General features: G+C 39.4%; 4 protein-coding genes across 6 annotated transcripts in view; 1 reads left to right on the top strand and 3 right to left on the bottom strand.

The window, feature by feature from the left end:
- The window catches only part of LOC309490425 (uncharacterized protein), a 131,133-nt gene extending 126,387 nt beyond the window's left edge, over positions 1-4,746 (bottom strand). Inside the window, exon 1 of the mRNA XM_082159586.1 lies at positions 4,730-4,746. The gene's annotated coding sequence lies outside the window, so the exon portion shown is untranslated. The remainder of the gene's footprint in view (positions 1-4,729) is intronic.
- The window catches only part of LOC309492118 (uncharacterized protein), a 37,045-nt gene extending 30,870 nt beyond the window's left edge, over positions 1-6,175 (bottom strand). For 2 of the 3 annotated variants that reach the window (XM_082160958.1, XM_082160959.1), the window contains exon 1: positions 2,545-2,879. In XM_082160958.1, coding sequence (XP_082017084.1) covers positions 2,545-2,602 — 58 coding nt within the window. In that variant the 5' untranslated portion in view covers positions 2,603-2,879. Of the gene's footprint in view, positions 1-2,544; positions 2,880-4,748; positions 5,502-5,717 lie in introns of those variants that run through there. The other variant, XM_082160957.1, reaches the window with a different exon arrangement.
- The window catches only part of LOC309492186 (uncharacterized protein), a 202,022-nt gene that overhangs the window by 135,522 nt on the left and 40,669 nt on the right, over positions 1-25,831 (top strand). The window lies entirely within an intron of this gene.
- On the bottom strand, positions 8,365-12,301 carry LOC309492710 (uncharacterized protein). Its single transcript, XM_082161707.1, has 4 exons — positions 11,684-12,301; positions 11,490-11,573; positions 11,319-11,393; positions 8,365-11,179 (listed from the first exon to the last, which is right to left on the bottom strand). Exons 1-4 carry the CDS (start codon positions 11,754-11,756, stop codon positions 10,935-10,937), a joined length of 477 nt encoding a protein of 158 aa, XP_082017833.1. The 5' UTR covers positions 11,757-12,301; the 3' UTR covers positions 8,365-10,934.

The raw sequence follows: 25,831 nt of genomic DNA, 5'->3' as shown, positions 1-25,831 counted from the left end.
CAATCGACCTTTTTCCTGTTATCAATTTTAACTAAATGCTGCCACACTGTCGATTTCTTTGTTGTTGACATGTTAGAAGAGGACTGACTATTAAACGCTCTCACAATTAAATAAATAATATTCAGCATCAAACCTTCTATAGTTATCGCTCTCTCTTGGGTTGGGCTAATCCAAAAAAGGTGAAAACAAGGGGGGTGTTCTGAAGACAGACTGTTACAGTGAAACAAGGGTACTCTGAAAACACCCCCATTAGCAGTTAGTGCTTTCCACCTGATGAAATGAGCGCGCCACAGATGAAATAAACCCGGCAAAACTGATGAAATGAACGCGGCAAAAAAATCGACCAATCAGAATTTTGGTCGAACCAGAACGTATCGACCAATTAATGGACTGGGACAGTACAGCCCTAGTAAAACTGTATTTTATTGTAGAGCTGCGCGCAGCTTGCTCCCTCTCTCTCACAAACTGACAACGGATCCCCTCCTCTTCCAGCACGATTTGAAAACATGAGCATGCGTTGGAGGACGGATTGTTGCCGGTGCTTATTCCCTCAGCGAAGACTCCAGAATCAATCCGGAGTTGAATGGTTAGTATAATGAACACTGTTGCACAACATAACTCTGAGAAGTTAGTCTATGTTAAACGCTGTCACGTTTCCATTACAGATTCACGCAAAACTGTTGTGATTTTTTTTCTACATATCAATAAAAAACTATTGCAAAATTACAGCATTTCCAAAAATCATGGCAACGGACGTTGGTAGGTTTATATTTATATATATATATATATATATATATATATATATATATATATATATATATCACAGCCACCAAACTCGACATTATTATTATGATTATTAATGTAAAGAGGCGTAGGCCTAAGCGTGTTATCCAAGCATTAATGGCAAGTAAAGACCCTTATACTGTGAGCGGCACATATGAGGTGTTTTCTCACTCATTTCTGCTGCGAGGTCTTGATTGTGGCATTTCTTTGAGGTTTAGAATCCAGTATTCCTGTAATTATTTTGTCTTTTATGAATTTAATACAGAACTCTGTCTCGTATTCTGTCCAAACACACCACGCTTTGTAAGTCAGGTGACTATAAATACGCAAAAACTGTTTCCATTGCAGTTTTGCGAAATATTTTTTTCGAATTGCCTGAAAAAAAAACTCACGCGAGCGTAAAACCTTTTTTGCGATAAATGGGAGTTTTTGCGAAATGGACGCGTTTCCATTGAGCGTATTTTCAATTCGCAATTTCAATTTGCGCGATTTGCAGGGTAATGGAAAACGCGGCTCGGAGACCCACCTTAGTTATTAGCAAGCATGTAAGGAGCCTAGCTAATAATTAGCTACGGTATGTTAACATGAGAATAAGTTACAGCATGTAATACATAATGTTAACTCGCTGTAAATAGCTGCTAGTTAATATTGACTGCCCGTACAAGTAGATAACGTTAATGTTAAGTATTTAATCATGATGCCGACTGTTTGCTCCCTCAATCCAGATGAATATTGAAAAATATTTTCAAAGATTTAGCTGTGGCAGCTGAAGCAGCAAGAGAGGGTCAGAAAGCAATAGCTGTAGAGAGAGATGTAGGAGAGGAGGAGGACTGCAGACTTTTGCTTTGTCCTTAGGTGAAAGCAGACCTCTGAAACCAGCTTCTCATCTTCTTAAACCTGCTTGAGGATCTCCATCAATGGACCCTGTCCTGAGGCCTTCCCATATGATAGGGCATTGAAATATTTTTTTCAGAAAGGCCCGTAAAATAAAATGTTCAAAGGGTGCAAAAATTGTAACAAGAAGTCTGTGCAGCAGTCATAGAAAGTGTAGCAATGGCATAGCAATGTCTTTAAGTTATCTAACACTAAGTGTTGACAATGGAAATGTGTATACGTGTCAATAAAAATATATTATATATTTAACCCTTTTGTTGTGCCTTAATCACCCCCCACCATAGAATCTAATTCTGTGGGAAACACTGGTTTCTAATGGCGCTTTTCCACTACACAGTACCAGCTCACCTCGGCTCGCCTCGACTCGCTCTGTTTGGTTTTCCACTGTGTAAAAGTTGTACCTGTACCTGCTTCCAGGTACTTTTTTTCGTACCACCTCCGGCGAGGTTCTTAGCGAGCTGAGGCGATACTAAAATGTGACGTGGAAACACAGCAGACTGCTGATTGGTCAGAGAGAATCGTCACTATTCACTGCGTCATCATTGCACGTGCCAGACGGAGTATCCTGAATAAAAAACAGCAAAAACAAAAACATCCAAAAACAGCATACACTCGATTTCCTCCATTGTCCTGTGTGTGTGGGTAGCGGGTGTGTCTCGCGTAAAAGATTAAGTCACGGCAGTTTCCTGCGGCGTCGCTATGACGACCAGGTACTATTGTGGAGGTACTATCTGCAATGGAAAACGGAGCGAAAAGCGAGTCGAGCCGAGCTGAGTCGAGCCGAGTCGAGCTGGTACTGTGTAGTGGAAAAGCGCCATAACATGAATGTTCTTCAGCCTCATGAATGAATGGAGAATAAACACCAACCTCTTTGTTCTTCAGGATCTTCAGTGTGTTTCATTCTGCAGGGTTCTGGATCACTCATGTTCTCACTGTCCTCTTTAATAAACTCAGTCTTTGCAGATTTCAGCTCTTCCTGATGCTCTGATGCTCGTCTTCACTTGTAGCTGATGGGAATTTACAGCATTTATTGGAGAATTACTGTGGGAGGAGCTTCACTGATGATGTATTCCAGTGTGGGAGGAGCTGATCTGCCAAAATCAAAAATATAAATTACTGAGTTTGTTTTTATAATAAATTACACTTCTAAGCATTTATGTCTGTCTATCTATTTATCGTGCAGTAACTGATGCCAATTCATTATTTTTCATTATTTATATTACCAATCCTAACATTATTCTGCTTCATTAAAATGCAGGTATCTAGAAATATAGAAAAGAATATAAATAATTTAAATTCTTCCAAATATAAATAATGGTAAGGAAAACAGTTAAAAGCATAAAGACATCTGAAGACATCAGCATAATAAATGAGGTGAAAACAGGAACTATTGTCATGAAATAAAGAGTGTTTTCAGCAGATCTGTTAATATTGATGAGCCTCAGACTATCAACACTCATTCAACAAGCCATAGAGACAGAGCGCAACGCGTCATAATCTGAAGACCACGCCAACCCGGGGGGAAAACAGTCCAACGGTCTCCATTGACTTTGCATTGCGACAGGCTGCCTCCTTGTCATTTCTTGCTTCTAAGAAAAGACAGAATAATGCCTAAAAGCTGCTATGTGACAAGGTGTACAGCAAACAAGCTAAGAAACCCAGAAATAAGTTTTCATAAGCTGTCGACCCCAAAAAACAAGCGTTTGAGGACATAAAAGTGGATACAGGCTGGAACGAATGGGTAAATTGTGGGATCCTGACACTCAGTATGCACTAAAAATCCACCACGTGTGCAGTAAGTTAAACATTTGGTCACTGGTGAGCCAAATATCCAAATGTCAGTTTTATATATTATATTTCTGTAAGATAAACTATTCTGTGTTGCCGATTGCAGTCTCCTCCGGCGGGCGTACGTTAGTTCTCAGAGTAATGAGACACGTGACGCTCTGTCTCAACTGCCTGTATCCACTTTTATGTCCTAAACACTCGTTTTTTGGGGTCGAGAGCTAATAAAAACTTAATTCTGGGTTTTTTTAGCTTCTTTGCTGTACACCTTGTCACACAGCAGTTTTTAGGCATTTTTCTGTCTTTTGTTAGAAGCAAGAAATGACAAGGAGGAAGCCTCTCGCAATGCAAAGTCAATGGAGACAGTTGGTTTGTTTTCCCCCTGGGTGTGGGCGTGGCCTAAATACGCTCTGTCTCTATTCAGGATCATCAGCAGATCATCTCACTTTATTCTGAGTGTTTGCTGTTAGAAACACATTATTTGAGTCAGGATACATGATAAAAGCCTGTAAAACTGCTCTACTGAAAGACAATACTGTTATTTCTCACAATATAACCACCAAAATAAGTGATAAATCACCACTAATAAAACAAAATAATTAAATAAATAACCTCTTCGGGCAAATAACTACAACACCATAATATGTGAATCTAAATATAGTTTGACTTTATAATAACTATTAATAGCAATAAAGTAATTCCATCATTAACATGTTACATATTCGTATACATACAGAAACTGACAATGAACATAAAACTCTTAAAAATGAAGAAAATGCAATGTTTCCTGTGTCAATCTTCAGTAATATGTATCTATATTCCAATGCATGTATAGATTTGATATTTTCCACATTCATTGCTCATTCAGGGGCAATATAAAGTGTCTACATCAATTTGAATAAGTAAATGTAATCTGCCAAAGATAAATGTCGACAAATAAATAAAGGTAAACATGAAAATGGCAACAGAAACACTTGAGATCGATTCCCCTCACAGATCTCAAACTTTATCTTGACATTCAGTAACAGTTCTCACTCCAAACATCGAGACAATCACACAAACGAACACAACATCGCTCAGGTCTGAATGAACTCAACATATTCTCCTCATGCTCGCTGCTCCTGCACTAAATGTTTATTTCAGAAGGAAGACGCCAGAAAAGACGCACAAGTATCGCTGTGATCGATGAAAACAATACAGAAATGAGCCTGTCGCTTAATCAAACTGTATAAAGTGTGTGTGATGGTTGTGTAAATATGAGAAATACCGTGAACTGCTCTCCTCACCTCAGAAGACTCGACACTGAAACTTCTTCTTCTTCTTCTTCTTGTGTTTAATGGCGGTTGGCAAACCATTTAACGGTGCATTACCGCCACCAACTGGACTGGAGTGTGGAACGAGAGATTAAGCAGGAAAAAAAAAAATAAAATAAAAAAATAAATAAATAATACTTAGACTCAGATTATTTTAATTAATTCAGTTTCTTTAAGAAACCTAATTATATAACAGTATATCTGACCTGCTGTTTTCCCCAAGAGACCTGACAATGAGACGTCATGATGTTTTGCCTTCCATAGTGACTGAAAGAGGTGCTCCCTATTAATATTGTATGTCCTACACTGAAGAAGAACATGTTCAACAGTTCAACTGTTTCTGGTTGATTACAATAAGTACATTTCCCAGTTGGGTGCTTACCTATTTTATACAATGAAAGGTTTAGACCTGTATGACCTATTCTCAGACGAGTTATTAAACTTTCTTCCCTCCGTTTCCAGCCCACCATCCTCCCAGCACCAACCTGTCTCTGTACATTATATAAATGCCTTCCAGTTTCACTGTTATCCCAATACCCCTGCCAAACGGACTGTGCATACTTCCTGATAATTGACTTGGCTTCTTCTTTATTTAATGGGGTTTTTAAGTCTACATGTTTAGTTTTGAGTGATCCTTTGGCCAGCATATCCACCTGCTCATTCCCCTCCACACCGACATGAGCAGGAACCCAAAGAAAGCATGTGGATAGACCCTTTAGCTCCATCCTGTATAACATAAGGAATATGTCATTGATGATATTGGATCTAAATAATGATTTGCCAGATTTAATACTCATAAGTGCAGACAAACTATCAGATGCAATAACAGTATTATTTGTTTCCCTCTCTTCTATCCACTGCAGGGCCAATAATATTGCAATCAATTCTGCAATCAATATACTGACACATGATCCGATATTCTTTTCTTAATATATGACTCACTTGCTGGGATGTAAACTGCTGCACCTGCACGCCCTGTATCAGGATCTTTGGAACCATCTGTGAATATAAACATGGAATCTGCGAAATGCAAATCAAAATAATTCTGTACTATTCTGCTTTCAGGAATTTTCTTTGACATATCCTTCAATTCCTGATGTATGTCTAAGTCTACACGTGGTGTTGGGAATAACCAGGGAGGAATTGACGACTGTATCACTGTAGAGCTGTAATCTAAATGTCTTAATCCTATGACTTCTGCCTTTGCATCACCGATCCACCCAAAACTTATGAAATTTGTCTTATTGTGTTCCCAGCAATCTATTAAAAGACTCTTGGCAGGATGCGACTCACATTGCCCCTGGATATTAACCCAATATGCCATCATTAACTTTACTCGCCTGATTCCTAACGGCATTTCTCCCATTTCAACCTGCATTGCTGATACAGGAGAGGTTTTAAAAGATCCACTACAAATTCTCAAAGCCTGAGCTTGTATTACATTCAACTTCTTAAGATTTGATTCTGCTGCTGACATGTACGCTATACATCCATAGTCAAAAACCGACCTCATTAATGCCCAGTATATATTGTAGGGCTACTCTACTTGCTCCCCACTCTTGTCCTGACAGACAGCGAAGTATATTTATGACCTTTTTACATTTGTTCTTGACTTTGCGACACTGAAACTCTCAATGAGGGAAGAGACGGCTTGAGCGAGCGGTGACGTCATCGGCCTCCAAAGCACGCGGCCACGCGCGTACGGGACACCCCTGCAGCCAATCAGGGCCACGCAGATTCCACACAGATTGTGGAACAAGTGCTGTGTTCCAGTCAAGCGGCAACCTCCCCGGCCCTGTCCCAAATGGCGCACTTCATGCGAACTTTCGGTCTCGTGGACTTGAATTGCGCGTGCTCGCTGAGTCTAAGAGTATGTAGGCCGTCCCATTCAGCATTTTACCGCTCTGAAGTGTGCTCAGCAGCGCCCCCTTTGTAGCCTACCCTTGAAGCGGTCTTCCACGATGCCCGCATAGAAGCAGGTTCCACACACTTTAACTACCCAGGAATCCTTGCGAAAGGCCAATCAGACAACAGATGGGTGGAGATTTCACTCACGGATAATTGTTGACATGACTGAGAAGAAAATATAACGTTTTTTATGACCTAAACGTACATTTTACCAGTTGTTACCTAGCCTACAGTTTATACAAACATTATGGTCATCCAGCAGTGGTTGATGTCTCAAACATAATAATAGCGCGTTTAATAATACGATCGCATTATGATTCATTAAATAAAAAGAACCGAATAGTAGGGCTTTACTGAGTCATATGTATAGGATGAATATTGAAACGTGTAAATTGAAAAAATTAAGTTTAAATTATGTTTTAAAATTGTAATCTTAGTTCAAATGGAACATTATGTATTATTATGTACAACTGTATACATCATTTAAATAAGCATGATATATCTATTGTCTAATGCCCAGGTGATATGCACAATATAGAACTGTAAAATGAGGCTGTGTAGCGCAAAAATGTGATTTCTCCTGTCCAACAACAACCAGACCGTTATTTCCGGCATGCCGATCGAGTCTGTCCCAAAAATACCTCTCAATGCGCCCTCGTGGACTCGCGCCAAGGGCCCTATAGGTCTGCACTACATGACGTCACCAAAGTGTGGACTCTGAGGAAGTCCACAAGTCCGGAGTGTGCCATTTGGGACAGGGCCCCCGTCTCTCTCTTGAAACCAACACGGAAGTGAGTTAAACTGCAATTCATTGACTGGCCGCTTGGGCTGGCTGCAGAAGTGAGTCAAATCTGTATCTCCCCCATGTTAAAATTACCAACTTTACAGCAGAAAAAAACATGTTTACAGCCTGGATCTCTATGTGGCTTTGGTCTATACAGCTAATTTTGCCCTTCATAACAACTGTGAGGGGGGTGAATTTTTTTTATAACTCATCCGTTTAGTTGATTAATAATCAACTAAATTATTACCACATCTAATGGTAATTAACCATAATGTGGGTAATTACCCATTACCCACATTATGGTTAATTGTTACCCATTAATTAAATTGTTACCCATTATTACCCATTATGTGGGTAATAACATATGTGGGTAATTAACCCACATATGGCCCAGACACTTCGTAAGTTCTGGGCCAGATCCGCGCAACGGACTCGGGCCGGTGTCTTTTGGCATAACACGCCTTCCTGGATCAAACGTCATACAACCCCACCCATTACAGCGGGAATTATGATGTTCATTCAGGCAGGACACTAGCTTGCTAAAATTACAGAACGATCAAGATGGAGAGGACCGAAGCGTCTGTTTGTTTGCTCTTTTTGGTTTTTGCTTGGTGGAAGATGAGGCAGCAAAGCCAAGATAAGAAGATGGAGGTTCAGCGGCGACAACGCCGAAAGCTTATGTTGGCTGCAAGGCGAAAGAGAGCGATCCAACGACGTGCGATTCGGTTACAGTGAATGCAGAGTCGCCAGCAATGGATGGAAACGGTAAATATTTCCGTTTATAGTATAGTTAATTCGTATCTTGTAGTCGATGTGAGCATAACTTCAAATCATATAGCACAGAGTTGTTTTTATGAGCTTTCATTAACTGTCTTTACGTTACTGTCTGCTGAAAAAACACAAATATTTTGCTAGCTTATCATATCTTGCTTGCTATATTAATATAATTAGGAGGTAACGTTAATGTTAAACTTTCATTGTATTATTCGTCTGATAATACATCTATTTATACCCATGATTTTGTATATGCATATGTATTTCGCATAATTAGGGAAGTAGCCTAGTGTTTATAGTACCGCTTTGTTCATGTTAGTTCACAGTGCGTTAACGGATTTTAACAAATAAAACATTGGAGTGTAAAAATGTATTAGTAAATGGGTTAGCAAATATTTATAAATGCTGTAGAAGTGCCTTTCATTTATGTTCATGTACAGATCTGTAACATAATTATGGAATTAATGTTTACACTTCATTCTATTATTTTCCAGATGATGCATCACTACTACACCAATATAATGCGGACCGCTGAGGTGTGGGCCTATCAGCGAACAAGTGACTGGTGGGAGAACACTGCTCAAAGATTTACAGATGAGCAGTGGCTGGGCGACTTCAGAGTTTCCCGAGAAACATTCACATACATTTGTACAACTCTGAAGCCTGCACTACAGCGACAAGATACAACATATCGATTATGCATTCCTCTGGAGAAACGGGTAGCCATTGCATTGTATAAACTAGCATCAACAACAGAGTACAGGACGGTAGCCAACCTGTTTGCTGTCAGTCGGACTTCTGTTTGCCGCTGTGTGCATGACTTTTGCAAGGCTGTGATTGCAATACTTCGGCCCAAGTTCATCAAAACACCAGACCAGGACAAACTATCTGAGATGGCAGATTACTTCGAAGAGAGGTTTGGAATTCCACAGTGCGTGGGTGCTATTGATGGTTCTCACATCCCTATATTAAAACCTCCACAATATCAATCAGATTTCCACAACAGAAAAGGTTGGCACTCCATAATTTTACAAGCAACTGTGGATGGCAAAGGGATGTTCTGGGACCTGAATGTTGGACAGCCAGGGAGAGAACACGACGCTAGTGTCCTCAGAAAGTCACGCCTATGGGCTTGGGCCACAAACAGTAATGGTTTTTCTGGCAGAGTAAAAAACATATGTGGAACTGATGTTGGCTACTTCATTCTTGGTGATTCTGCTTACCCATTACAGAAATGGTTGCTAAAACCATATCCTGATACTGGCAGGCTTACAGAGGGCCAATAACTTTACAACATGCGAACAAGTCGAGCCCGTTGTGTGGTTGAACATGCGTTTGGGAGGTTGAAAGGAAGGTGGAAGTGTCTCAGTAAGCGAAATGACTGCAATGTAAATGTTGTTGTTGATATGGTGGAGACATGCTGTACACTGCACAACTTGTGTGAACTGTACATGGACAGATTTATACCAGAGTGGTGTGATCGTGATAAAGATGCTGAACGTTCACCTTGCAATGTTGGTGATGAGCGTTCAGATGCAAGAAGTGCTCTGCAACAGTTGTTCATGCAGCACCAATAATTGTAAGTTGTTGTTATATTGTGTTTGTTACAAATAAAATATTTGAAATGAAGATTTGGCGTAACCCTGTTTTGTGACTTGAATACAATTCTTTATCCTAAATGGTACATGGTTACATCAGACATTATTTGATCAATAAGCAATAGGCCATTTAAGCATACAGAGTGAATACTGCAATATTTTTTTTAAATAACATACAATTAAACAATCTTCTCACTATTTTTAAATAAAATCAAAAATACTCAGCTCTACAGGTATGTTTTTATGTATTTATTGCAGTTGTAAGTATTTGTCTGTTCAAATGTTTTTAGATATGGTCACTTCTGTTAATGGTACTTTTAAATGTGAAACTGCTTACACTGTTTACAGTATTACAGAATACAAAAGGTGCCCATCAGACAGCCGTTTAAATAATGTGCCCATCAATAAGCATAGTAGTCTATACCAATAAATGTCTTATAGCCTAATTATCATTCTACTGACTAGGATTGTATTTGCATTACAGAATACAAAAGGTGCCCATCAGAAAGCCGTTTAAATAATGTGCCCATCACTATACATAGTTGTCTATACCAATACCTGCCTTAATGGCTTATCTGAGTCACAAAGTCTTTATATTTTAGTTTATTATCATGTAGGAAACTTTTACAATAGGTTTTCATAAGAAATTGTTTTTTTTTCTAACATATATGCAGTGTGAACTAACATGAACCAACAATGAATTACTAAAAAGAATGTATTTAAGTAACATTCATTTTACATATATGCCTTATAATATGTGTATAATATTTTACTATAATAATGTGTATTTTGCTTTTGATAATGTGCCCCTTAATAAGCATGATTTCCATTTGCCTCAGTTATAATAGCACAGCTATTACTTTATTTATATATTAAGTTCACATCAGAGTGCAAAAATACAAATGTGATTATAAAATGTGCATATAAATGTGCATACGTACACATACAAATGAAACAAAACAGGTGCTTTTGATAAGTACTATTACAAATGTGCACACAAACGAAACGGCAGGTGATTTTAAGTAGCCGCCTACTATTTACACAAAAAAACTTTTAAGGCATTAAGGCAAACAGAAAGATAGATGTTTTGTCCATCTACTTCCGCTGGAGAAGGGCTGCGGTCAAATTACTGAAGACTGATGCAAAAGACTCAGATTCTTTCTGTCTTTGTGACATCTCCTCCCGTCTGAGTTGTGCATCATAGTCCAATTCCTCTCGTCTCATCATCATTTCTTCTCTTCTCAGCTCCCGCTCTTCTTCCATCTGTTGCTGTGTTATGTCCCGCATACACTGCAAAAACTCACTTGATGCCAAATTTGCAGCTTTGCGTTTGCGACTCTCTGTAAAAGCAGACACAAAAATAAGCAGGATATCTGGGATGTCTTCTGATAGATTATAGATTGTGGTATAGCACATACAGTATACCAAACTGTAAAGTTTGTTACATATATTTAGCAGATACATTAAACGCAAAAATACCTGGTCTAGTCCTTTGTGGAATGTGATGTGATCCTCCTCTTATTATGGTTAGATCTTCAGGGCCGTCATGTCTCTCTGTAATAAACATATATTTAGAATAATTACATACTGACAAGAAACTAACAAAATGTTTAATACTTCTGTGGTGTATTTTGTATATTTTTTGCTTACCGGGTGTCGACGTTAGCAGTGGAAGTGTAGTAGACGGTCCCTGCTCCACTTCTGAGTCAAATAAAGCACTCTGGGATGACGATTCTAGCACACAAAACATAAACATGCATATGAGCCACTTATGCAATATTTTATTTGTTTTCTTAGGAAGTTAGAAAACTTAGATTTTAAGAAGATAGCATGTATTAACTCACCGTCCGCGGCTGCCATAGTGTCCCGACTTGTCTCTCCACTAACAGAGGGACGGTGACCCAGCACACCGTCCATCAAGTCGAACCATGGAAAGTTCCTTCTCTGGGCACCGCTTTGTCCATTGTGCGTTTTAATCGCCTTGTACTGCGCCCGCAACTTTTACATTTTTTCCCGAACTTGAAGCGTTGTTCGCTGAATGCTTAGCTTAGCAAGTTCAGCAACGATGTATTTTATAACGTCCTCGTTTCTGCACACGCCGTCAAATTGACGTTGTATCCCTTTCTTCTGGCCAAATGCTCAGAAGAGCTTTGGTATCTTCGACAGACCAGTACAGGCGATTCTCCATTTCGAGCAGCGTTTAATTATAACAATATCAAAAAGTGAAATGTGCATCTTGCCGAGTTGCCGCAGACCATAACTTTCCCTAACACCGATAAACTCCGCCTTTTACCTTGACCACGCCTCTAGCCCGAGCTGGCCCAAGGTATTCGACGGGCCAGAAATCCTGGCCGCTGGCCCCGAGTAAGCCCCGCTCAAGCCCCGGAAGTGACAGTGGAAACGCGACTGGCCCTGGCACGCACTAGCACGGCCCGGCCCTGGCCCGACAGTGGAAACGCGGCTCTTGATTAATAAAAGTATTAATCTTACAACAGATGTTTGAATGGTATAGTTGTTTCCACAAAAATATGAAGCAGTACAACTGTTTTCAACATTGATAATAATCATAAATGTTTCTTGAGCATCAAATCATCATATTAGAATGATTTCTGAAGGATCATGTGACACTGAAGACTGGAGCAATGATGCTGAAAATTATAGCTTTGATCACAGGAATAAATTAGCCTATATTTTACTATAGAATGTAATAATATTTCACAATATTACTGTATTTTTGATTAAATAACCACAGTGTTGGTGAGCAGAAGAGAATAGCATCATTAGTTGACAAACTCAAAATTAACTGCACTTCTACATCATTTATTAATCTTATTTAATGTTAATTTCTACATTTACTAATGCATTATTAAAATAAAATGTTGTAACGTTAGGCTGTTTGTTAACCTTAGTTAATGCACTGTGAAGTAACATGACCAAACAATGAACAACTGTATTTATATTAACTAACATTAACAAATACAGTAACAAATGTATTGTTCATGGTTAGTTAATTGTATTTAATAGCTAGTTTAGCTAGTTTAAGCTAACGCTAGCCTATCACTAACATTTCCGCAGTTAAAACTTTAACAACAGTGAAAATTAATTAAAGCAGTAAAAATTCGTCAATTACATATAATTACAATCCAGGGACATGCAGTCAGGGTAGGCAGGGTAGGCAGTGCCTCACCAAAGGAAATGTTGACATTACATTTATTAATTCCAAGAGCTTTATTAATTCACAACATTATTAATTGCATTTATTTTATTCCAAATATAAATTTTTGTAACAAAAATTTTCAGGAATACACATATAATATACTCATTTTGCCATTGTTTGCTCCTAAAACCATTGTTTCATGCAGGAAATTCAAGGCCATGGCCATTGAGGCAGAGGTTAGCAGTGCCTCTTTGGTCCATAGAACGTAGATTTGCGCATGCGCAGTCAGTTCTCATGCTGTCTTGAATTATCAACATTGAGGCAGAGACCGAGCTTGCTTCATGTCACGTGATCCACTCGCTCTCACTCAATCCGCGCTTCTCGATACTTAGCATCTAGCGGCGCCTAGCGTTGGCTGTCAACAGGCCCGGGGTGGGTAATCGGGAGAATCGGGAGAATCCCCAGTAGGCCGCTTCACTTTTGGGCCGGTTGAGGATTTTTTTCTTCTTTTTTTTCCACATTTGTCACGTTAGTTGTAGTTACATTAGGCTACACACGTTCCGTATTCTGACACCGCAGCGCGCAGCCTCTGCATAGATTGTACCATGTGAGGGAGTTCTCCCCTCCCCTCCTATAGAGTTGGTTGGGTCCATAGCCCGTCTTTTCCAAAACGTTTTCTCAGGTAGGCTACCGCGGCACCGCCGGCGCCTACCGATAGCTATGCGTCAGGGAGGATGGATGGGAGGAAGAGGCCAGGAGGTATGGAAGCTTGTTTCCGCCACAGAATAAAACATTTAGCGACTTTTTATCTCACAATTGCGAGTTTACATCTCCCAATTATGTCATTATTTATCAGAATTGCGAGATATAAAGTCAGAATTGCGTGAAATAAAGTCGTAATTGCTTGAAATAAATTTGCAATTGCATGTTATAAAGTCAGAATTGCAAGATATAAAGTCAGAATTGCAAGATATAAAGTCAGAATTGTGTGAAATAAAGTCGCAATTGCTTCTTATAAAGTCTAAGTGAATTATTATTTAACCTTTACGTTATTTGTTGAACCATGGCATTAATACAAACTACACAATAGTAAGAGCTGAATTGTTGCTTCATTTATCCAATTTGGAAAAAGTGCTAATATTTTGAATTCCACCATGGAAAAAGTGATAAACATATATGCCACATTGATAGGTCACAGCCTACCCATGACAAGATTTCACCGCACGTTACTGTTACAATCCTTTGGGTCGTCTTCGTGTTAGCATATGCCCTCTGAAAACATAAAAAAGAGTTAGCTAACATTACGATTCAATGCCGATCTAAGGAGCAATAAAAACTCCAAAACTTAAGTTTAAAATTTAAGCTAATGAGTACACAATATAATCAATAAGAAATTAATTAATTAATAAAACAGTTTGACCATGTGTGACTTACCTTGGTGAAGTGAGGTAGGATACCGAGTACCGACTGTGGCAGCCTCTTCTAAACTCCAGAAAAAACTCCACAGATACGGCCCGAATCTGTTTTGCGACTGTTGTTCCCGCCCACTGAAATCGGGCCCGGGCTGGATCCGTTTTAGAGCAGTGAAATGGATGTGACTGTGACGCGGATTTGCCGGTTTGAAGACGGATCCGGCTCGCAGTCACCTGCTGTCTGGGCAACCAGCGGTCAAAAAATCCTATTGGAATTTCAGTTTATTCTGTAGGATTATTGGATTCCAATAGGATCTTATTGGATTCTTAGAATCCTATTGGACATTCTGATTTTTTTTAATGGAATTTCACTTTGTCCTGTAGGATCTAATTTGATTCTTATAGGATCGTATTATTCTTAGAGTCCTTCATTCAAATTTATTTTCATGGAATTTCAGTTTGTCCTATAGTATATATATATATATTTTAATTCTATATCTGTATTTCTGTATGTTGTGCTGTTTTTCCAGGTAATTACAATTAAATATTATAAACATTTATACAGCAAGATCATTTTAATCATTTCAATTCAGAAATTATATACATTATAGACTGACAACATACATTAAACAGTGAACAATATCTACATTGAGGTGAGTTTAAGCAAACTGCAAGACACAATCAATAAACTACCATTAGTAAAAGAAAAACATTGGAAAAGTGCACCTTTAGGATTCTAAAAAATTCTCAAGAAAAAAAAGGAAATCCCATATAAACCGGAGTAGTGACCCAATTGGATTGGATCCCATTAAAATCCTGTAGAAAATACTACAGGATATTTATGCATTGTCCTATAAGACTATTTCTATCGGAATCCTATAGAATATGTATGCATAGTCCTATAAGACAATTCCTATTGGAAATCCTATAGGAATGGTTCCAAAATATGATAGAAATTCTAATTAGAATCCTGTACAATTTTCTTATTGGAATCCTTTAGGATTTTTGGACAAGGGGTATTTCAGTTGTTTTCCTCTGTGAACATGCACTAATGGATGTCTGACAATTTCGTTGCTTTTTGGAGTTTTCAGATTTATAAACGTCAATAAAGGCTCGTTCGTTCTGCTCTCACGGAACAGATATAGATCATAGATTATAATATGCTTATGTACCGTCAGATGAAATCATGCAGGCGTCGGCGCTTTCTCCGTCCATGCAATAAATGCACATCCATGAATGAGCGCGGATTTTCTAGCGCGTTTACTTGAACTTCATAGGCAATATATCTATGGTTTAACCCATTTGAGAGGCGGCCAAAATCTGAATTTAAAATGGACTGAATAAGCTCTCTACGAACTTGAGCGATGCCGCGCTGACGGACCATAGACTATAAAAAGAGAGTGACTGACATGTAACGTTAAGCACATAAATCACTGTCACACACACTCTCTCAGAGTAATATTAAGTTACTGCATAATACATTTTCAACTAGCAGAATAGTACAGAATCATAGCAAGGCTCCTCAGCTCCACTCACGCCCCGCCTCTTTGCCTATTTTCTGTTATCCGAGAGTGACGCAAGGCCAAGATGGCGACGGCCGGCTCCGCCTACTTTAGGCTTCAAAAATGCTCTTCAGAAACCTACGGGTGACGTCACGGACACTACGTCCATATTTTTTTACAGTCTATGGTTCCAGCATAGGCGTCGATTTCGGGGGGGACGGGGGGGACGCGTACCCACCAGATTTCGTCATGAGTCATTTTGTACCCACCACTTTTAACTTCCGACCATATTAATTTGTTTTTTGGTTTGATTTTTTTAAATCGTTTTCAGTGGTTATGAGGAGCAATATGAGAGAGAAATTTGGTAATCATTGTCTGACCCAACAAAAAAACATTAATATTCATTTTATTTTATTTTTCGTGTTCGCATTTATGAGGAAAAAAAACAACGTGTCAGTTCTCGGTTACGGACGTGAGCGCTCTGAAAGCGGCACGTAAAGACTGCTTTAAAACTTTCACAGAGACCTCAAACAGAACAGCTGCCTTTCTTTAAATTGAATTTCGTTTTGTATTAATTATATCTTAATTTTTATCAATGTTTCATGAACCAATTGCCTGGGTTTAATAAAAAAGTAAATATAGCAGAATCACGACATGGAGGCGCCGGCGAGTGAACTGGAGTTCGTCTCATAAATGAACCGAAACTCAGCGTATAATGCACATTCACATTCACAGCGTATTTAGACACATTTAGACGCATTCATAATCATTACTGTTACCGGTTCTTTGTGGCAAGCTTTATGCGTGCGGTCGTGCGCTTGAGTGCGGCTATATTACGTAAACGCTCATTATCCTGTTGGCTGTAAGCAATTCAATTAATATAAAGGGGTGATTTGTCCACGAATGACTTAAATGAACAACTAGCTTACTAGTCAAAAAAAAAAAAAAAAAAAAAACACTTTTAGTCGGAAGCAGCCCTTATTCCACATATTTTCGATTTCGAACCAGGCAACAGGACATCTGGGTTGAGCGAGCGACCCTGCGGAATGAACGAGCGGAGCGGAATATTCAGAAATGTGCTCTCCACTCACGAGCTCTGATCGGAACAAACCCGAACCTCACTGTCTGCTGAACTTGCGCAGAAACATCAAAATATAACAAGCTTTTTAAAATGGTTTTTAAAACTAAACACTATTTTAGCACAAATTATGAGCTTATTGGCGATTTTTTATTTTTATTATTATTATTGACAAAATTCGAATAGGCTATAGTAAAAGTTTTTTTTTTTTTTTTTTTTTTTGGGTGGGCCTGTTGAAAAGTGCCTGAGCTACAGGACATCGTCTTTCAAAACATAACCTTTGCGAAAGAGAGAAAAAAAAAATGAATGCGTCATTGTACCCAGCACTTCTGAAAATGCACTTCCGAATGCGTCTTTGTCCCCAGCATATCAAACCAAACTGACGCCCATGGGTTCCAGTCCACTTTTAGACACGCACTTGCGAACTTCCCTAAGCACTTCCCCTCGGGGAATCCCTGCCGCCATTTTGAAGTGCGTTCCACTACGTGAAGTGGACGAGGGAAGTTTATATGGACAGACCCTCGTTCCCTCGATTTTGACCGAGGGAGCGAGTCTGCTTCATATGAACACTTCAGGCACCTATATGTCCCACAATGCAGATTGTGACATCACCACATATCTCGTCTAATCACCACCACACAGACAACTCTATGATATATTAATTATAATGTTTTAAATTTAAAACAACCCAAACACACCTATAAACATTTGGATGCTGCATTAAACAAATTATTAAAGGGGAAAAAATGTAAATAATAAATCAACTCCACAGCTGATTCCAAGTGAGGACGTTCCAGTTCAGCCCATTGCAGTTTCCGCCAGTAGTGGGCACTCGCAATGACGTACATCCGAGTGAACGAGACGAAGGGAAGTTAGCGAGTGAAGGGCATGACAATTTTGGACTGGAACGCAGCATACGAATGAAACTACGCCAAGTTTCAGATGGGAAGCGTTTAAGGTGTTCGTAAGAGGAGAAATTATTAGTTATACAAACGACATAATCAGGTAGTGTTGTAGTCAAGAAAGACCACCTAACCCGAGACCAAGACAAGACCAAGACAAGAGTGTATCGAGACCGAGACAAGACCAAGACTTTTAGGGGCTGAGACCAAGTCGAGACCAAGACCGAGGGAGGGCGAGACCGAGTCAAGTCCAAGACCAGCGCCCCACACTACATGACACAATAAAATGTGAAACATGATCAAAAGAGCTTCTCAAGTTGATCTGAAAGATCCACATTCCCAAAAAAACACCTAGATATTAAACACTCAAAGCTGAAATAAACCTAACCATCTTTATTCAATACTCCTGGGTGACTTCCATCATTTAGTACAGAATGTAAAACAATTATTCATTGTTCATCACTAAAGTCTTCACTTTTCTCTACCTTTTATAAACAATACATAAGGTTATGTTGTTTTTAAACCAACAACAAACCTTTTTTTTTTTTTTTTACCACATAGCTAAATGTGTACAAAAAAGCTGTGCATTGTAATGAACACAGTAATTCTATGTGAAATGTTGTTTAGGAACAACTATTGTAAGTAAGAGTCTTTTATAGATTTTATGTGTAATCAAAGCAACAAAAGATATTTAATACAAAGAGGTCAGAAAGTCAGTGGCCTAACTGCATGTGATTTATAAAAGTACAAAGTTGATTTAATTGGGAGTAGTTTCATCATATGCCAAACCTTAACAAACTGCAGTTGCAAAACACTCTTCATAAATGTAAGCTCACTGCAATGGATAAACGCATAGATGAGTAGTTGCACAACACAGCAAAAACTATAAAAACAGTAAATTATATCCAGCATCTTTTACAGTGTGCAAAAATGCCCAAGATACATATTCAATGGTTGTTTTGAGTTATCACTTACTTCAAACCATTAACTTTAAAGTCAATCTATACAGCAACATCTAAACATTCACCCAGGGTTTTCCGCTGCATTAAAAGTAAAGCTGAATATGAATACAGTAAGTCTATGTAAAATGTAGATGCTCAGAAACAATCATCGACAGTAAGAACTAAAGACACAAGTTTCTCTCGTTTACAGATTTAAGTTTGCTTTTGAATGAATGTGTCAGCTTTTATAAGTTTTCAAAGCTACATAAAAATACACAACTGTTTAATTGGGAGCAGTTTCATCATATGCCAAACCTAAAAAAAACTGCAGTGGCAAAACACTCTTCATAAATTCAAGCTCAAGGCCAAGGATAACCACATAGTTGCACGGTAGTTGCAATAGAGGAGTAGATGGACACCTCAAAAGTTACATCAATGGAAATCAGTTTAAAGTAAAGTTTGGTTGCATTTTAGAAACATGAGAGATTGCAACATTCTGTGACCTAAACGTGCACAATGAGGTCTCATTATAATGCCTCCTCTACTGAAATCCCTCTCCACTGGTGCAGAGGAGGCAGGGACTGACAGCACCTTCAATGCCAAATTGTGGAGTTGTGGGAATCTAGCATGGTTTTTGGCGCAGAAGACAAGTGCATTGTCAGTATCAGAGTCACGGATGGCATCAAAGTATTTGCTTATCTGTGTTACAATACTTGAATCCTGGACTGAGCCGCGCTTCTTGTGTGCCTTGTAGCGGGACAGAAGGCGAGGGCATTTGGGTGGTAGCGAATCACTGGCTGGATCCACATTCATGGCTTCTGAGGCAGTTTCATGATCATCTTTACTGACCATCATGTTCTCCACCTCTAAGATCAATGTGTCTGAAAAACACAAACACAAACACAATGAGTTAGATTTAAAAGGATATGCACATATCAGAGTTAAATAAAATACTTTTAGGACCTTTTATAAGACACATTTTTTAAATGATCAATTACATAATCTTTTTGTTATTCAAATAAACATAGCAAGTTAATGTAAATGCTGGTTATTTCATTCAGTGCAGAGGTCAGTAATGAAATGATTTTATGAATAGTTATTTATTTAGGTTACAAGGTGCTACTGTACTAAATCTAACCATTGGCCTACTGTTTTTAATAGTACTTGGAACACTCTGTACTTTGATTTCTCTCTACAGGTGAGTATGATGGGCTAGTATAAAGTGAGTTTGGTTTATGTACAATAGGCATGTTACCAGCCTAAATATAAAGAGTATCAGGTTCAGTTGGCCCAGAGTATTACAAAATATTTTTAATGACAAAAATAAACAGATGAAAGGAAGACTCTATGAATTCCACTGTAAAGGCCCGTACACACCGGGACGAATTTCGCGTGCGATATTCGCCGACGTTTAACGCCTCGTGACTAAACAAAGGGCGCCAATGTGAGTGTGCACACCGACGCGAAAAACGCCACGCGTAAAAGCGTAATTTTTTTTTAAACACCTCGGGTTCGTTTTTTTGGTATGACGCGCCGCGTCAAAAACTATCCGACCAATGAGATTGCTTTTGCTCACATGTCTGGAGCTTCTGAAGTTACAGTAAAACACAACTTGGGGGCGCTCAAACACAAAACGGTCTTGCCGAGCACACATACGTAACAGCGAAGAAGATATACGTAAAGTAGCGTCTACACTGCTCATAGACAGACACTGCCGGGAAGAAATAAGACGAGGAAGATGCAAGGCAAGATGAATGTAGAGCTGCTGGTCTCGTTGGTGTCGGAATAAAGAACTATATGACAAATGCGACAGCGACTACAAAAATCTTGTTAAAAGAGGACTGTTATGGAGTGGTATTGCAGAGTATAGACTGTTATGGAGTGGTATTGCAGAGTATAGACTGTTATGGAGTGGTATTGTATTTCTGTTTTACATTAAGCGCCATCTAATGTCAGGGAATGAATTTGCATGTTCACTCGGCTCATCGTCAGCGAAAAACGCTTGGGTGTGAACACAAAAAACGCGTTGAAAAACGCTGGCGAATAACGCGCGCCGATATTCGTCCCGGTGTGTACGGGCCTTAAGACTAGTTAAGGCTTTTATAGGCTACTAATTTAAAGGGCACCAATTATGACTCTTTTCACAAGATGTAAAATAAGTCTCTGGTGTCCCCAGAGTATGTATGTGAAGTTTTAGCTCAAAATACCCAACAGATCATTTTTTACAGCATGTTTAAATTGTAATTTTTTGGGGCTCAGAAAAACGCGCTTTGCGTTTTTAGTGTGTGCCCTTTAAATGCAAATGAACTGCTGCTGCACGGCACAGGGGGCGGAGCCTCACGAGCAGAGTCAGGACAATCTCATCTGATGATATCAGAACAGAAACTCTCAGTTGCGGTGTTCATTTCGACTCGGAGTCGGACAATAATGCCCACAGAGCCAGAGAATATATGCTGTATGGACATAGAACAGGTATAGTTTAGTTTAATTATGGTTATAACTTATTTGTCATCTGCTTTTATCCACTAATACAAGCCTGCTGTAGCAAAACCCGTCCGAATGATGACCAAAATATACTGACGAGTTCAGTGAAGTTTATTGTACATCACACAAAAGATTCGTTTGTTTTACTCCAGAGAATCACTGAAAGAGCTGAATAAACATAGTATGAGAAGTGCGCATTAAAGTCTTATCCATAAACTCTCTCTCTCTCTCTCCCTTTCATTATCAACAACATACACAGCGAAGTACACAAAACACTCATTACAACTAACAGTAAACAAATATACACACCTTTTCAGTGGGTGCTTAATAAACTGGTAAACCTTATATCTGTAAAATGACTCGAAGAGCTGTCATAAAGAGCGCGCTCGCACTTTCATTTCTTCCGTGTCCAGTCACGTTAGGCCTGTCGCTCCGGAGACTGTAAGCTTGATCACAAACAGTACAGATCCATCCTCGAGTAACAACGGGAGTAAATGAAGACTGCTATGTTCATTCTTACATCCATCAACAACACACCTCAATCGCATAGGAGACATTCTTGTCCACAGCTGCTCAAGTGTCGAAACACTGGCGGACTCTGTGTCCAGCTCACTCAGGGCGGGTCTATGCTCAAACTGAAGTGTCACTCAACAGTCGTGGGAGGGGCCTGTGCAATTCTACGTCACATTGCGCTGAATCTGAGAACAGCTCATTCTGAGACAGTGCTTATGATTTATTGAGATTGTAAAAAACCCACTGGGTGGATTTTTATCATTCTAGGGTGGTTTTGCTCACACACTGCCAACACACATTTATGTTCAAACACCATGTAAAAGTGAATTTTGCATAATAGGTGCCCTTTAAAACATTTAGGATTCATAGTTTTGCAAGACATTTATTTTCACTGGATAAAAATGCATACTAACCTGTCAGTGTCTTCTGAAGTTCATCTCTGAACTTCTTCACTGAGGTTGCATTTCCCCCATTGGTAACATCTAAGTCCACCCAGCTTAAGCCAAACTGTGGATCCAGCATGGTAGCAAAAAAGTACACATTGTGGTCAAAAGGTTCCTCTTTTCCGCTGTCTTTGCCCATGTTTGTTTTTGTAAAGATTCCAGAGAATCTTTTCACCAGAGACTGCTGGAGGGCTCTGACCAATGGCCGGCACTGCATTCGGGTCTCCTCCATCTTGAGGAGGTGTGTATTCAAGTTCAGGACAGTTGGAACCACCATGCTAATGGTAACTGATTTCTCTCCTTCTGTCAGGTCTGTTGCCTTGGAAAATGGAGCAAGAACTGCACTCAGTTCCTTCAGCTGGTTCCACTCACGGACACTAAACACCACATCCCCGTAATCTTTGCTGCACATTTCGTTCAGGGCTTTGTGGTCCAGAGCTGTGAGGGCCTGTACTTGTTTGAATGTACTGTTCCAGCGAGTAGTGTTTGCAGCTGGAACAGTCCTATTAGTGCCAAACAAAGCCTCAAACTTGTCTTTGAATTGTGAGCTGCTATGTAATAGAGTTGTGAACCATGATGTTTGGGCTATGGTGCGGGAAATGGCACTAACCTCCTTCATGCCGTCATTCACAACTAACTGCAGAGAGTGTGCAAAGCAGGAAATACGTTCACCTGATGACCAGGGTAATTCTGTGTCTTCCACTGAAGTAATGTCCTCCCACAAGTGCTCATCATCTAGATTATCCTCCTCACTCTCACTGTCGTCAGATTGCTGTTGGGGCATGTTTACTTTGAAAGCGCATTTCATATTGGCGGCATTGTCTGTTATGATATAGCTTATTTTCTGACGGATACCATATTCTTCTGTGATCTCCTCAAAGGCAGAAGCAATATGCTCTCCAGTATGTCTGCCTACAAAACGCCTACAGTCCAGAAGGTTGGATTCAAGTGCATAGGAATCCTTTGATTTATAGCACACATGGGCAGTCACTCCCAGGAAGGAGCGTAGCCTGCGATCAGACCAGATGTCAGTTGTTAATGACACAGATGACTGGGTCTCAAGTTTCTTCAAAACAGTTTCCTTGACCTTCCTTACCAACTCTGGTATCCGTCTCTCAGAAATAGTTTTTCTAGAGATTGGTGTGTATTTACTATCCATAATCCCAAGAAAGTGTTTAAAATGTCCATTTTCCACAAGTGACAGAGGCAGACAACACCCAATTATTAAATCTTGAACAATGGCTTCACTGATGTCTTGTTGCCTTGGCGATTGTAGACTGTAGAGCTGCACTTTCTGTGTAAAGAATGATATAGTTGGCTGTGTGACATCTGTCTGTTGCCCTGCCTTGTACTCCAAGAACCTAAATATTTAGGGAAGAGGAATCAGTAAAATATCATCAGTAAAATATCTTCATATGAATATAAATTACATAAAAAGAACAATCTAAAAAATAAGTAGCAACTTCATAAATGTATGTAAAATCTGTGTAATGTTACTGCATAAGAACACATGTGTGGGTAAACACAATATAAATCAATGGTATTTTGGCCATCACATTTTTCAAATAGGTAAACAAGGAAGTTAAATGATTGATATGGTATGAGCCAGAGAGTGTGCTGGTAAAAAGTTATATATTTGATCTGCAACTGTAAATTGGAACTTAAAAATTAGCTCTCTGAAAGTAACGTGCCATGTGCCATAACCTATTTAATTTAATCATTTCTCATATAAGTTGAGGCGCATTACTCAGTCTCCACTCTCTGCTCATATCTCTAGGTTAGCTCTCTCACCCAAACGAGGGAGCATAACCTCGGCGCGTAGCTTTAATGTCGGGAGCTGTATGCAGCTGACATTAGCTAAGGTCGATGTAACTTAACATTAGCTACACAGCTTTATGTGGCCTGTCTCGTGACATCCCACACGATTTGTGTCAACACAGAAAACGTTTAATTGGATAGGTTTTTTCGTTTATTTAAAGTGTGCTTTATGTCAGCTGAATGTGTGGAACGCTTTTCAGAGAAGATAAGGTATTTTAGCACAATTCACACCCAACGGTAATTCAGGAAAAAAAAAATATCCGAATGCTCCACATGAAACTATGGTCTTCCGACCTTTAACCATCGTGTCGATTTATTTTGATTAATATGTGCCAGGGAGAGAGAGCAAGACAGCGATTAGGAGACGGTGAAGCCTTGTTTATACTTTCGCCTGGCTCCGAAGAGAGAGAGAGTGCGCGCGTGCGACCGGGGCTCTCTCTCTGCTCGTTCTTCAGTTGTGCCCACAAGCACAGCAGTTCATCTACATTACTCACCGATCAAATAAGACTATGGCGGGACAAAAATTCGCTTTGGAGCAGGAGCATCGATAAGAGGACTCGTTAACGTCGAGGGCATACAATTATCGATGGTTCATAAAACTTAGAACCGGTTCTCGAGTGGAACCGGTATCAATTCCCATCCCTATTAATATGTATAGCTAATATTGAGGTTTTAAACCTCTTTGTGTGAGGGGTAAAACATTTTGGTACGAGGCAGATTGCTAACATTAGCTAGCCAGCTTTGCTAACATCACTTACACATAACGTTAGCTTACCTTTCTTTGTGCTTCCTTTCCAAGTGACGATAAAAGTTTGACGTAGTCCCCACCGTCTCTGAAAGCGAAGCACTACAGAATTTACAAGAAGCTGTATGCTTTTTTCTGGATGTTGTTTTACAAATATATTCTTTATGATTTTTGTAGCCGAATTTTATTACTGAAGATTTTGCAGACATCTTCTCTCGCTCCCAGACAACCACAGCTCACTTTCTTGGGAGTGCGAGTGAAAGGGGGCGGGGATGGGTGATAGCGTAACAAAAATACATAATTAGCAATGACTAATGAGTCATGTTATTGCTTGGATTTGAATTAGTACGTTTTACATCCAATAAAAGCAAGGATGTTAACAAAAAATTAAACAACATATACTGGTAATTTAGTGATATTTCCACAGTTCCAAAAAAAATCCTGAGTCCTCAATGTCCGAGACTGAGACAAGACCGAGTACAAATGCGGTCGAGTCCGAGACGAGACCGAGATCATCAAAAAGTGACCGGACCATCAAAAGACCGGTCTCGAGTACTACAACACTATAATCAGGAATTACAAAAACTAGAACATCAAATTAATTTTTTTTTTATTAAAATAAGTATTGATAATAATCCTGAAAAATGACATAACCTGTCTATCATGCTAACTATGACAAATTAACAACCGACAAAGTGGCTAAAAGCTTAATGTGGACAAGGCAAACACACTATGATCAGGGGGAAAGCAGGTAAGCTATTGGCCTGAAGGATAAAGAAAATGCAGAATTATCAACTTTACGTGGGTTGTGCTTCGAAACGGCACAGCGCAGATGAATCCGATGTTTTGAGGAGAATGTGGGGCTGTCAGTCGCCGCACCGGTGTGGATACTGTCATTCACAATCACAGATTCTACTTTTTGGAAGTATGACCAACATAAGAGTTCTCACCGGAAAATGACACCAACAAGTAAGTAACATCCACTTTTGTTCGGACC

The sequence above is a fragment of the Leuciscus leuciscus genome (assembly GCF_965113295.1).
Source record: "Leuciscus leuciscus genome assembly, chromosome: 1".
Classification (NCBI taxonomy): domain Eukaryota; kingdom Metazoa; phylum Chordata; class Actinopteri; order Cypriniformes; family Leuciscidae; genus Leuciscus; species Leuciscus leuciscus.
The sequence above is the reverse complement of the archived record's forward strand: the minus strand, read 5'-3'. Positions and strand labels throughout refer to the sequence as shown.